General features: G+C 39.7%; 1 protein-coding gene across 2 annotated transcripts in view; it reads right to left on the reverse strand.

Moving 5' to 3' along the window:
- NCAPD3 (non-SMC condensin II complex subunit D3) overlaps nt 1-14,720 on the reverse strand; it is a 49,934-nt gene that overhangs the window by 22,539 nt on the left and 12,675 nt on the right. For both annotated transcript variants that reach the window (XM_037882302.2, XM_037882303.2), the window contains exons 5-16: nt 14,207-14,377; nt 14,059-14,120; nt 13,701-13,788; nt 12,351-12,484; nt 11,275-11,347; nt 10,380-10,505; nt 9,933-10,185; nt 9,341-9,403; nt 9,069-9,152; nt 3,599-3,672; nt 2,571-2,705; nt 1,600-1,820 (exon numbers count right to left, since the gene is read on the reverse strand). In XM_037882302.2, the coding sequence (XP_037738230.1) occupies nt 1,600-1,820; nt 2,571-2,705; nt 3,599-3,672; nt 9,069-9,152; nt 9,341-9,403; nt 9,933-10,185; nt 10,380-10,505; nt 11,275-11,347; nt 12,351-12,484; nt 13,701-13,788; nt 14,059-14,120; nt 14,207-14,377 (1,484 nt within the window). The remainder of the gene's footprint in view (nt 1-1,599; nt 1,821-2,570; nt 2,706-3,598; nt 3,673-9,068; nt 9,153-9,340; nt 9,404-9,932; nt 10,186-10,379; nt 10,506-11,274; nt 11,348-12,350; nt 12,485-13,700; nt 13,789-14,058; nt 14,121-14,206; nt 14,378-14,720) is intronic.

A 14,720-nucleotide genomic window follows, 5' to 3' on the forward strand; every position in this document is an offset into this window, starting at 1 on the left:
CCCTTCACGCAGCAGGCAACACAATGAAGCTTGTGACACTGCCGTCTGGTGGCGACTTATGTAAAAAAACTTTTACTTCTCATTGTTCTGAACAAATCAGGATTTCCATTCTATATTTAACCCCCAAATATTTACATCCTCTCTTCCATATTCCAATTCATAATTCAGGTGCACACAAAGCTTCTGCCACATAGATGTGGATGTAACACTATAGATATCAGGTCACTGCTAAATTGGGCGCAATGTCTGGTATGCTTATAGCCAAGAAAACTTAACTAGAAGAATCCAGCAGGGGAAGATTTTTTTGTTGGCGGTTTCTAGCCAACATCCACAAGCCAGAAGAAGATAAATTTGTTATTAAGGCACAGGACTGGGATTTATGGGTCTGGGTTTACCCGCATCTCTGAGGAAGCTCACTCTGTGTCATTAGGCAATTCACTTTACCTCTCTGGGTCAAAGTTTCCTCTTTTGTCAAACAAGGACCATGATACTTGCCTTCCTCATGCTGGGGGAATTCTGAAACTCAATGTTTATCAAGTGCTGTGAAATTCTCAGTTGGAAAGTGTTATGGATGTGCAAAGTATGATATACAAAAGCCAAAATTAGACTGGTAAAATGATTTTGCAAGCCAGAAAGGCAGCACGACCAACAGATCAGTTTTCTATTTAAGATCTATTACATGCTGTTGACTAATAAACATAAGGCTGCTTTTAATCAGTGTTTTGTCCCTGTCATTTTGAGTGTCACCTCATCTCTTTTGCTACTTCCCACAGCGTTCTGCAAAAGGCAGTAAGATACTATTAGTCATAAGACAAGTAACATATTGTACACCAGAATGAAGAGAGGGAAAAAAACCCCATGTACACTGATCTCTATAAATATATAGATGGTTATTTTTCTCATCACCACACCCTCAATTAACTTTAACAGTCCAAGTTCCTAGCAATACACCAAAAGACACACCACATGTGTCATTCTCCCATTCAAACACTGGAGTTCAGGGAAAAGGAATCAAAGTTAAAACATCCAATACACAGGAGAACTGTGCTGTGCTCACCAATTGCCAACATGGAAATAATTGGCTGTTGATTTTCAGGCCTGCTATACCCTGCCCATTAAACCGGTAGAGCAACACAAGAAGCTCAGAATATAACAATACCCACATTAGCACTGATAGTATCACTTAATAGTAACATGTACTTGTATTAAATCACTTTGAGATCCCCAGGTGAAAGATGTATCAAAAATTAATTAAGCCTCACAACATCCCTGAGCAGTAGGTATTAAATACATTTTAACTGTAAGTAAACAGAGATACACAAAGGTTGGAGTCATACAGAAAGTGAGTGGCAGAGACGGGAACAGAACACTGAACTTGTGTCCCAGTCCTCTACTCTAACCGACAGACAAGCTGCTATTGTTCTACAGTGTAGTCAATCTCCTGACACAGGATTAGCTGGACACATTTCACGTATTTTTATAGGAGTACAAGCAATTATAACAGCAATACATGCCTAGAGAAACACTGAGTTGGAAGGGGCCAACATACGAGTCCAAACTCCTCTTTATTGACTGGAATTGGCAGTACAACTGACCTACCTCAACTCCTGATTTTCTGCAGTGATGAGGGCAAGGAGGTCCCAGGCCAGTGTCTGGTTTCGGTCTTCATGCATGAACTTACTATAGTGTTTAATGTGCTGCAACAAAAGCTGATCCAGGCAATCCAAGGCCTTTTCCTGCACAGAGTTCTCACTGTCCATCACAACAGGGACCACACCTGTTAACCAGGCCTTCTGTATCATAACATTATTGTGTTGAGTCTAAAGAGAAGAAAATTCCATATTAGAAATACTTTGAAGCCAGTAATTCAGATTCTACGCATTCAGATGCTATGGTGGGATTAATGAGAGCCTAGACAATTTTAGTTTCCAAGGTACTGATGAAGCAGTATTGAAGTCTTACAGTGTATGGGACCAGTGGCCTTAAATTTCTAAATCACCATGCAATTGCTGAATATTATATTCATGCTCAAGATATCAGTTATTCCTACTGATCTGAGGTTTGTAATATTTATTTACTAAAACTAAAATCAATCTCACACAGTGTCCCAGGAAAGCACTACAACAAGTCACTTAAAACGAACGGTAGTGAGCTGTGCCTAAAAAAACTTGTGCTCTTATCCTCCTTTACTAACCTTTGTAAATAAACATTAAAGCAGGAAATCTTTCAGTGATACAATCTGCATACTGCAATCTCCGTACAATGATTCAGACTTTTTTTTTTAACCTGACCAGGTGAACAACAAATGTACCAATTTGCTACAGGAGAGCTGTATGAGAGCCAGAAAGAGATGTGTATAACAATAGGAAATATCAATGTTATTCACAACTATGTGTAAGAGTAAGATAGGTCTTTCATGTCAAAGGCAACAAAGTTAAATCAATCTAAAGAAATTCAGTGGAGAAATAAGTGGATAGTAATTTATGTGGTCTTTTCTCTCTTTTTTTCCCCCTTTAAATAAAATTATTCTGTGCCAGTCTCGATAAATATTGTGCGTTCTTTCCCCTCACCATAAGGAGCTCTGTAATAGACTGTAGTGCCTGCTTCCGTACGGAGACGGCAGGGTCCCGGCAGCGATCTTGAAGAGTGGACAAGTCTTCCGGGGTACATGGGATCACGTTGTGCTTCAAGATACTCGTGAAGACCTAGAAATCAAACACCGTGACAACACTGATGGGAATACAATGGGTGCACATTTGGCTGCCAATGAAAAATCCAATCCACTTCCTATTGATTTCAATGGGAGAAGAACTGGTCCCAATGACGGTAAATCTCAAGACTTAGAGATACACTGGGGGACACAAAAACTGAAAGTGAACAGGCTTTGTAACAGCACTTAGGTAAAGTTAGCTTCACCTTTCCCTCTGTACAGTTACAGTCAGTTTCCCTTTGCATTTGCGTGGGTCATCACACAGTAACAAGGAAAAGGAAAACAAACATTCTAAAGACCCAAAACAGTATATTTGTACAAACATAAATCAATCAGGAGGAGAACTGTGGGGCAGGGATTATATGCCTAACTATTTTAACTTTTTTTTTTTTTTTTTTTTAAACTGACTAGATTTCAAGAGGACAGTCTCTTTCAAGACCAACTGCCTCTTATTCTATGATTTTTTTTTTTTTAAACTAAAGCAGCACATTCCAAAATCGAGGCTGGATAAAATCCAGTTCCTTTGTAAATGAGTTCATGAATTCTTGAGTAACTACCCAACGAACATGCCTCAATTTATATAAGGAAGTTGCTTAATATAAAAGCCTACTGACATTTGAAAAGAAGCCCTATTTCTAAATGATGGTATAAGTGAACTTCAACGAGAGTACTGGTAGAATTCGTTGTGCTTGCATTATTCACTCATCAATTAACAGGAACAAGTGGAGAAGGCATTTTGAAAGACCTGCCTGTATGCTGCAGGAGCAGCAAAATGAGGCCATGATTCTTCAGTGAGCTCCATGTGGGCAGATCACTCCATGAATTCATTGCAGAATGTTAGCCTACATGTTTATATTAATAGCACACAGTGCTCAGTAGAGAATATACCTGGAGTGCAGACTTCCTGACATTTGTCTTCTCATCCCCTGCTCTCAGTCTCAGCATACCCATGATCTCCTTCCCTGTCCAGGGAAAGCATGGAAAAAGAGTCATGAGATCCAACACAGGTAGAGACTGCAGCACCACGAGGAGATACCGATAGGGCAAGCAGCACACCATGACAAGGTAGAGCACAGCTCCGCACTCTGTTGATCATCAATTGTTGACAGGAAAAGAAAAACCACACAGTATCTGGCAGGTAAACCAAAGAAAAACTGATTTTCAAATATTTTATTTGTAATTTTAAGTATATTTGTATTGCTTTTATATTTTAGGTAAAATCCTGAAAGGAGAGTTATGTACATAAGAATGGCTATACTGGGTCAGATCAATGGTCCATCTAGCCCAATATTCTGTGTCTGACAGTGGTCAATGCCAGATGAATAGTGCCAGTGAATAGAACAGGACAATTTCAAGAGATCCATCCCCTGCCACGTCCAGTCCCAGCTTCTGGCAGTTGGAAGTTTAGGGACATCCGGCGCATGGGTTGCATCCATGACCATCTTGGCTAATTGCCATTGATGGACCTATCCTCCATGAACTTATCTAATTCTTTTTTGAACCAAGTTATACTTATCCATGATTACTCCAAGGTCTCTTTCTTGTGTGTTAAAGGCTAATTTAGAAACTATCATTTTGTGTGTATAGTTGGGATTATTTTTTCCAACGTCCATTACTTTGCACTTACCAAACACTGAATTTCATGTGCCATTTTGTTACCCAGCCACCCAATTTTGTGAGATCCCTTCGTAACTCTTCGCAGTCAGCTTTGAACTTAACTATTGCACCATTTACAAACTTTGCCATCTCACTCTTTACCACTTTCCCCAGATTACAGTATTTATGAACACTTTGAACAGCACTGGTCCCAGGACAGATCCCTGGGGCACGCTGCTATTTACCTCTCTCCATTGTGAAAACTGACCACATATTCTTACCGTTGTTTCCTATCTTTCAACCAGTTACTAATCCATGAGAGGACTTTCCCTCATATCCCTTGATTACTTACTTTACTTAAGAGCCTTTGGTGAGAGACCTTGTCAAAGGCTTTCTGAAAATGCAAGTATACTATATCGACTGGATCACTCTTGTCCACACACTTGTTGACTCCCTTAAAGAAGTCTAATAGATCGGTGAGGCATGATTTCCTTTTAAAAAAGCTGTCTTGACTCTTCCCCAACATATCATGTTAATCTGCGTGCCTGACAATTCTGTTCTTCATTATTAGTTTCAACCGATTTTCCTGGAACTGAAGTTAGGCTTACTGGACTGTAATTGCCAGGATCACCTCTGAAATCTTTTTAAAAAATAGGTGTTACATAAGCTATCCTACAATCAACCAGTACAAAGGCTGACTTAAGCGACAGGTTACATACCACAATTGGTAGTTCTGCAATTTCATATTTGAGTTCCTTTAGAACATTTGGGGGATACCATCTGGTCCTGGTGACTTACTGCTGTTTAATTTATCAATTTGTTCCAAAACCTTTTATTGACACCTCAGTCTGGGACAGTTCCTCAGATCTGTCACCTAAAAAGAATGGCTCAGATGTGGGGAATCTCCCCTCCATCCCCTCTAATATCCTGGGACCAACATGGCTACACCAACAATTTTTAAAGGAACCTTTTTGCCTCTAACCACCTCTTTCACTCTGCTAATTATGCATGTTGGCATTTTTTTAGTCCTATTGTTCTTTTTCTTATTTGGGGCGTACAGTTAGTTTGAGCCTCTATTATAGTGTTTTTAAATAGCCTCCTTGCAGCTGGCAGGCATTTTACCCTCGTGACTGTTCCTTTTAACTAGCTCTCTCATGTCTGCGTAGTTCCCCTTTTTTAAGCTAAATGCTACTGTGGTGGATTTCCTTGGTATTTTCCCCCTGTACAAGTATGCTAAATTACTATTACCAAGTGGTTCAGCTATATTCATCTCTTGGACCAGATCCTGCATTCCACTTAGGACTAAAGCAAGAATGGTCTTTTCCTTGTGGGTTCCAGGACAAGTTGAGCCAAGAAGCAGTCATTTAATAGGTCTAGAAATTTTATCTCTGCATCCTTCCCTGAGGCAACACATCCCCAGGCAAGATGGGCGTAGTTGAAATCCCCCATTATTATTGCCTTTTCTGCTTCTGTAGCGTCTCTAAATGTACTAAATGTTTTGGAAAATAAAATAAAAATAAAGGGAATATGTAATTTTTGACCGATTGTTTTTCTTTATAAAGGGGCCTCGGATCATTTTTAACCTTAAAAGTCTTATCAAATTAACACTGTGCAAAACTCTCAAGAAAGTCTGTATGATGGTAACTCTGCTGTTTGTGGGATAGAGATTTGGGTAGCGGGACATGAGAAAACTACTCAGAAATAATCTAAGATGGGTTACAAGCCTCACACACTAGAATTTCAGTATGCTTTACAAACATTAGTGAATTAAACCTCACAACCCCTCGTGATGAAGGAAGTATTAATACATCTATTTTGCAGATGGGGAACTTATGGCATAGAGGGGTCAAGTGACTTGCATGAAGTCACAAAGTCAGTGGCAGAGCAAAAATAGAACCCGAGAGTCCTGATGGAAGCAGAAGAACACTTCCGTTCCCTATACATGGAAATTAGGCCTAAAGCTTTATTTTCCTTGCCCATACTGAAAGAAACTTTTACACATGATTAGGGGAAATTATATAGTCTACCAGTGAGTTTATTAACTGGTAGATGTAACTAGGCTCTTATATTGTCAGTTATCACCCTTGACACACAGAATAATCAGCATTCTAGCACTAAAACTGGTTGTTCTGGCGAATTAGTTTCAATCCTGCTGTTATCTTTCAGAGCTCCTATAGTGGAATTTCCTACATGTTCATCTTCTTCCAAGTATACTTTGCAAAGTCTCAGAGTAAAACGATTCCCCAATAAAACACTGTTTCTATAATACATGTCCAGCTTGGAGCACTGCGCTTCTGTGTTCTGGTCAGTAAAAGCCTGATCCAAAGACCTCTGAAGTCAATGGGAACCATTACACTGTCTTTAATGGACTTTGGATTGGGACCTAAATGCCTTTTTAATGGGCAGCTATTCTCTCCACTTGACTCCAGCTGCTAGATGGCTCGTCAGATCCTTTTACAGGAACAGAGATATACTGCCTTAATTAGTAGCAACAAGTTTTCTGGGGAGGTCAGTCCATGACAAACTAAACTATTGCAGGGGGAACCAACTGGCTAAGATAATCATGCTCTTGCCAACTGGCACTGACTGAGCATTTCAGCATAATGGACAGGAACAATACCAAGGTGACCTTCAGCAGGCGGAGAAGGACTATAAAGGGAACGAACATAATGTAGTACACAACAGGTACTACAGGCTCTGTAACTTGCATTAACCCTATTGTATTCCTGGGGGAATTCTGCGCCGAAAAATTCTGCACCAAAAAATTAAAAATTCTGTAAATTTTGTTGGTCAAATGGTTTCAATTATTTGGGTAATTTAGTTAAACTACAATACAATGGATGAAGATTTGGAGTGGGGAACATTGGAGGAAATCGCCAATCTCCCTTTCCTAATAGTAACGTAGCAAGGTTTGACCCTTTATTTCTAGTTATTAGTCAACAAATATATGTAGCCATATGCTCAAGGTTACATCATAGACAACTGAAGAATAAGTAGGGGCTGGGGAATCAAACACACAATTTGTATTGGCTACTGACCATCTCCAGAAAGGTCAGTAGCAAACAGTTCATGGAGCACATTCTGATAGGAAATTTTTTCAGTCCAAAAATTTAGACCAGTTTTAATTACTAAAGCACCATAAGCATTTATGAGGCCATACTGTCCTTTACACCACTCTGGCAATGTAAAGGAGCCTTAAGACTTTTACACCTGTTTTATACTCCTGGGGGAGTTTACTAGAACAATGAGAACAATTCACTAAGCAGGCAGGATGCTACATTCTGCTCTGCCTGAGAGAACAGAGCCCGCCCCACGCCTAGCTCCTCAGAAACACCCCAAAGCTCTGCCCCTCCATGCCAAGTGTGTTGTAATAGCGAGCGAAAGGGACAGTCTCTCTCTCTCTCTCACGCATGACTGCCCAACCCTTCCTAACCCCTGGCGGTGATTTACTTCTCAACCAGCTGCTCCAGGCGCCCGAATCAACCTGCCTGCGCTGCTGGGGAGGGGCGCATGACCACTCTTGCGGCTTCCCTTTGCTTCCCCTTCAGAAGTCATTTTTCTGCAGAGAAGCCAAGAAATTTGCAGGGGGCATGAATTTTGCACACATGCAGTGATGCAGAATTCCCCCAGGAGTAGCCCCATTGGGCCAACACTGCCATTCTTTTGTCTCTTCTAAACATGGGTTTGATCACATTTTGAATACATTGTTTACCATTTCTTTTCTTTCTAAAATATTTAAACTGTTTGGTCCTCATGTAAGTAAGAAATTAGCACAGGCTTAAGTCAAGTATAATGCAGCCAGACAACTCTGCTACTGCACCTCAACTCTGGCTCACATGTCCCTGGGTGTTCCAGCTATCCTATCAAGCACAGCCAGCCCATTGCACTGAGTTATTGTTATTAATTTGTTTTATTAAGTGCCACACTCCTTACTCCATGGAGCCTACAACCTAAATAGAGAACACATCATACACTGGGTGGCCTAGAAGGCATTTCTATCTGAGAGAGTAGATCTTATAAGAATATCATATGTTTTACTGAGTGGATTCTTATTGGTTTTAAGGAAGGATTTTAATACAGAAGATAGGAGCCTGTCACACTGAGATACGGAGGGAGTTCCTGTGTAGGGAGCAGCATGCGACAAGTAACGAAGACATACATGAGGGACACAAGGGGAATAGTGAAGTGGGATTAGCAGCAGTACAAAGGGAGTGGTGGTGGTGGGAGTAGTAAATATAAGAGCAAAGATGTAGGTACAGCTGTGCAGTTCCCAAAAGCTCAGGACAAGATGCCAATACCTGATGCTGCAGAAAAGTGAATTCTAATCCCACATAATGCACCTAGTCAGAGGTGCAATATTTATGTGGGGAAAATATATTTGTTCCTTGTGCACTGAAGCAAGAGATTTTATTAATATTATTATAAGCGATGGAGCTACAAGTGTTATCATCCGCATAATTTACTCCTTCCAAAAGAGATGGTAATTAATCTGCTTTTTGACAAGTGCTTCTGCCACATCAGTAGAAATGAACATCACTTTCCAGAGTGGTCCTTCCAGACTTAAATGGAAATGGAATTTCTTTAAAACTGAAAATTCCACCCCTCCCCTCATTACATATAAGTGGAACCTAAAATCGCTACGGAAAGATCTGTTTACTTATATAGAAAAATAGATGCTGAATACACATAAGAGGATCTGATCGCTGTTAGACACTGCCAAAACCTAATATCAGCTGAAAAGACAAATGTGATTTTGACGTACCATCGAACATAGTCGTATCACCATCCCTGGTCAATTCAATGGTCTTGAAAGTCGGAAGAGTCTTCAGTGGATGGTGGGAGTGAGCTAAGAGAAAAAAAAGTAAATCAAAGGATTAAGACGACAAAAAGGACATGTTCTCCGCACAGTGTGGCGCATCGCTAAATGGAGAATGTGATGTACCCACCCCGAGATTTCATATATCAAAATTATTTCTCTGTAGAGAACATAAGGCATGTGGAGGAAAAACAAACATTTTTAAGAGAAGACTTTACCTTCTGTGTGGGTTACCAAACTCTCAGGGTAGTTGTTTGTGTCTAAAAGTATATGACCAGAAGCTGCAGAAAGAAGAAAAAAAAAAAAAAAAAAAATATATCAAACAAGATAATTCCATTCAGGATTCTTCTTCTTTCCAAAAATAATCAGGCAGGTAATCTAAGAATAGGAGACTGCATATGCATTGCTGGAGCATGCCATCTGGCTTTTTAATCACATTATGGGAAGTTTAGCATGCTAAACATGAGAGATTTAAACTTCCCAGACACTAAAGGTTTCTGAAGATATAACTGTGTGTCAGGAATGAGGAATTTATTTATTTTTTAAATGAGTCATTAAGTAGTTTGTAAATGTCTTTCAAAGTCATCACACAGCGGAGTCTATTTAACCAGTCATACTGTCAATAAAGCCTTTCTAAATATAAGTTGTAATGAGTAACAAGACAACTACCTTTTCACTTTGTCAGAACACCTAAGGGACCTCTGCCCAGATTTCTAATTCCTTGACAATTAGATCTTTGATCGCCCAATAACTATTCCCCCAAAAATTCAAGAGACATTTAGCAATACTGAATTCAGCGGCCATACTTACTGCCTTGTAATAGCTCCTGTATACTCTCCAACGTAGTGGCAGCTTTCATTTCCAGACAGTAAGCAAAACTGGATAGTGCTTTGCTGCGGACCGTAGGTGCCTTGTCTGAGCAGCGGCCGAACACCATATCCTGCACCAGAAACTTGTGCTTTAGAAGCTTCTGATGATCCACAGACAAGGAGCTGTCCAGTTTCCTCTCCGGCATATCCAACAAAGCTAAGGCTACATCAAGGGCAAACACTCTGTAGGGAATCTATGGAAGTGAAGAACACCAGATCCTCTACTACGAAAGTGTTAAAGCACTGAGACATCTATCACAGCTGTAATCTAGTTGCTACCAGCTGTCAGCTATAAGAAAAATACTATTTAGTACTTATACGGCGTTTTACCTGCTCAAAATACACCTATGTCCAAAGGTCTGGTGTATTAAATAGGATATACACTTACCTTGGTATTATGTGAGTATCTATAAAGCCAAGCTATAAAATCAGCATACTCTGCACAAGGGAGCTTATTCAGCAATTGCATCAGGGCTTGTGCGGCATAGGTACGATAGTCAGCTTTATCTGGGACCTGAAACACAAGGACAAGGGAATTTGCCAAGACCAATATTCGGATGGTCTGTTATGATAGCTAAAACAGATTTCAGTCCTCAGAATAAATATCAGTTTATTCAAGAGGGTAATACAGCCTAGCAGTTCAAGCACAGGACTGTTAACCAGGAATTCCAGCATTCTAAGCTTGTCTTTGCCAATGGGTCAACATATGGCCTTGGGCAACTCACAAACCCTCAAAAGCAAAGATTCCCCCTTTATAAAATGGGGATAATACTAGCTTCCCAAGGCAACTGTGAAGACTGGAAAAACGTGATCTTGATTTAAAGGGTGATCCATGGACAGCTGGCTGGTCACAGGGCTCTTGTAATCCTTGTTTCCAGCTACTAAAGTCACCCTGACAGTAACTACACATATGTTAAATGTTTCTCTATTTTTACTTGGCCACATAAGTAATTGGTTTGTCACAAGATTTTGAATTTTTTCGTTTAAGATGTCAGTAGAAGGTACAAGCAATTGTGAACAGTGGAGAAATGTCCATGAGAATCTCTCTGCTAAGATGCGTGCCATACTTTGACGGTTTGAAAACACTTACATGGATCTAAAGAGTCACTTTGTCACAAGAATCTCAGACATACTAAAATACCCAACAGAAGATCCATGGTGATAAAGTTTAAGTGGTGAAAGTTAAGAAAATAGATTCTCCACGTTCATTCATAGGCATCACATTTTATCCAAGAATAGTGCCACTGTCTTTAGATCCGAGATATGAAAAGGAGCTAACATACCTTGGCACAGATATGCTGCAGTAAGATTCGGAGCACAGGAAAGGCGACTTCCTTTAGTTCATCTACTATAGAGCTGTACAAAACAGAAACAAGCAACTTATAACAGGTTGCTATTGTAATAGGGAGCAAAAAATTAGCACAAGGCCATCTCCTACATTCAGACAGGCAGCTGTACACAGAGCTTCCTTATTCCTACTCTGACAGTTAAATATTGTTCACTGGTCTCTGTATAAATTGTGCTTTTAAAATATTCTTGTTTCTAAACGCAGGAAGAGGAAGTCAGAAATAGCAGCTGCTCTCAAAAGCAACACACTAGAAGTAGGGTACTAAAAACAAACTCCATGCAACAGTTAGCCAACCCCCACCCTCTTGTGACTGCTGCATAGCATAACATCGTAAAGCTCCATACCTGGGTCAGTTCTGTTACTAAGCCCACCAGAATCCAAGTGTTTGTTTAATTGCATTTAACTGGTGAGGACTTCAATCATTTAGCTAGAGCCAAAAACTTGAGCAGCACTTGGCAAAACAGAATTAGATGTGTCCCGTCTGTCCTAAATACCTGTGTTCTCCAGTAGACAAGACAAGGGACAGCAGTAAAGGTAGGGGATGTCACAGAAAGATGGAGAGCCTATACAAGAAAGATTCCTGGAAGGAGCAGGTTTTATGAATAGGGTTGGAGGAAAGAACAGGCCCTTGGCAGATGAAAGTAGGATATTGTTCCAAGTATAAGGGACAGCATAAATGAAAGCAAAAAGCTAAGAAATAGAAAGATGACTGGAGAATTAAGGGATAAATTCCTAACTAAAGGTCTCCTTCATCACACTCAGTTATGAACTAAAATCCTCACAATTTGCTGCAAGTCTAAAACAGGAGATCTTTGCCCTCCCATCCCAGTTTTCAACATTCAGTGTTTTTTCCCCTCAGAAGACAAGTCCTATGTTAGCTCTTCTGACAGAAATTGAAATTAATCCTCACCTATACACAACAGCTTCAGAATAAGCCTTAGTTATTCTAATCCCTCTATTAACTAGCAATGGGGAGTAAGATAATGCTAACCCAACAACTTTGTACTTCACCTGATGAATTTTATTCCCTGATTCCTAGCACCAATAACCTGTGATGTGACAGAAAGGGCTGTATGCCTGGATCCTTCTTCCCCTTCCAGCATGAGGATGACATTGAGGAGACGATGGAAGATACGGTGCAGAGTCTGGAAGAAAAAGACACCCAGAATCAGCTGATCTTCGGCAACAGGTACAGGAGCTAGAATACCACTGTGTCTTGGTTAATAAAATAATTCAAGCAGGTTCATACGAAACTATTTTTCCCTTACAAAATCCAAACAGAATACTTTAAAAGGGAAGCTACATACACAGAGAGCATCTTTCTTATAGTGGGGTTATACTTACCCTAACTGATGTCATACAAACCTGAAAGGACCTAAAAAGTTACTTTCCAGCAGGACAATCAAGTTAAAAAGGTGCATAATTTCACGTGGAACACAATATAGGAGTAACTGGCTGAAATTTAACAGCCTGTGGTGTACAGGCCGTCAGACTTCTGGCCTTAAACTCTATGAATCAGTTACAACAGAAATCCACAGAACTTGGGGAAATTCATTATTTTCTCACAGAAAACACCTTAAATTAAATGCCTATGCTTCCTTATGCACTGATGGTGCAGAAGGTACATTTTTGGCATTCCATTGCTTGCCATACTTTAGCTGTCACACTGTTCCTATTATTCATATCATTTGACTGAGGGGCCTGAGCAGCAAAGAGATAGAAAGGAGGGTTCAAACTCTGAAAAAATGAGACTAGTGCCCTCTTGACATTATATTACAATCCAGAAAAACATGGATACTTTCTAAGTTCACATGCCCTATGGAAACAGATACAATATGTAAATAATTAAGCATTTATGCGGGGTGCTTGATTTAACAAAATAATAAAAAAGGCCAAGCTGCAGACTTTGGTATAATTAGATGTTCCTATGAGAAAGAATTTTCTGCCCATTTGCATTAATCCTGTTTACCACTGTGCGTAATATTCCCACAATCCCCACTGCCACTATCACCAAACAGTGCCACAACAGAGAATACTAACAGACAGAATTAGAGCACCACCTAGCAGGAAGCAAAAGAATTGTCAGTTCAAGCCAGTAACTGTTCAGATTCTCTGCTCTAAGATATTAAAGAGATGCAACTTTACTTAGCTTTTGAAACACAATCCCTAAAATGTTTTCATTAAACTATGCTATATAGATACACAACAAATCATCATAGAAGTCACAGGATTGGGATGAGGAAAAAGAGGTACCTAAACCTATCTCCAACTGGGAAACAACGTATATAATGAAAGTGACTTGTTAAAGGGGGAAATAATAGTTTCTTTTTGATGTATAAAGAATTTTGTCAAGACTTTTACCTTATTTTCTACACCATGAAGCGGGGAGCACAGCAACCGCAGCCCATGATAGGCCAACTCTGGGACATATTTTGCTTGGTTTATGTTCCTGAACAAAAGAATACGTTGAGATGGCTTCACCTACTGCCGGATATTTATTTACTTTAATAAAGTGACCAAACATACTCTTTATTAACTGGAAAGACATGTTTAAAATTCACTGAATATCATTTCTATGTAAATTAGGAAGAACTAATTCAATATTATCTAGAGAAAAATCACTGTTTTCATTTTAACATCCACAGAATAATAATACGTAACATATTCACCACTTTACCTCTTCAAAACAATGTATAAACATTAAGAAATAATAGCTCACATTGTTTCTGAAAACTCGAATTCATGCACTGCAGGCTCAAAACTTGTCAGCTCAACAAAGGTCTGCAAGAAAGCAAAGGGGTGATGTTATGTGAGGGGCAGTGATCAGGATCTGTCTGTGTGCCTGAGTCCTTAGTAGTCTTAGTTACCTGCATGCAGTTCTGCACACAATGAGGTTTCTCTTTCAGAGAGAACTTGGGCAGAAGTCTTAAGAAGTTTTTCAGGAGGAGGAGGATGGCTTCCCGAATTTGAAGCAGGTCATGTCCTGAAAAATAAATCTCTTCTTCTTGATCCTCATCCTCTTCAAAAATCTCATCCATCTAGATTGGTAGAAGACAGAAGCATCATTTATCATTGCTACAATAGCTTTTTTTCTTAGAAAGCAGGAACTCTTATTTGTACTATGCAGAAACTCTGAGGCTGGAATTTATTTAATTAATAGTAAAGCAGGATGGAATTTGTATCCAACGTACCAAATATTTTATTTCAAACTATTTAAAGGCATTTACTATTAGCTGGGAAAAGAGAGAAGGGGGCTCCCAGAAAAATCTCACACAGCTTGTTCCCATCGGAGATTTTACAAACAAAAACCCCTGCAGAACTAGGGTTGGGCGTCTGAATTCTGATATTGATGTACACAAAGCCAAATTCCTAGCTCTGCCT

This window comes from Chelonia mydas, chromosome 22 (assembly GCF_015237465.2).
Source record: "Chelonia mydas isolate rCheMyd1 chromosome 22, rCheMyd1.pri.v2, whole genome shotgun sequence".
Classification (NCBI taxonomy): Eukaryota; Metazoa; Chordata; order Testudines; family Cheloniidae; genus Chelonia; species Chelonia mydas.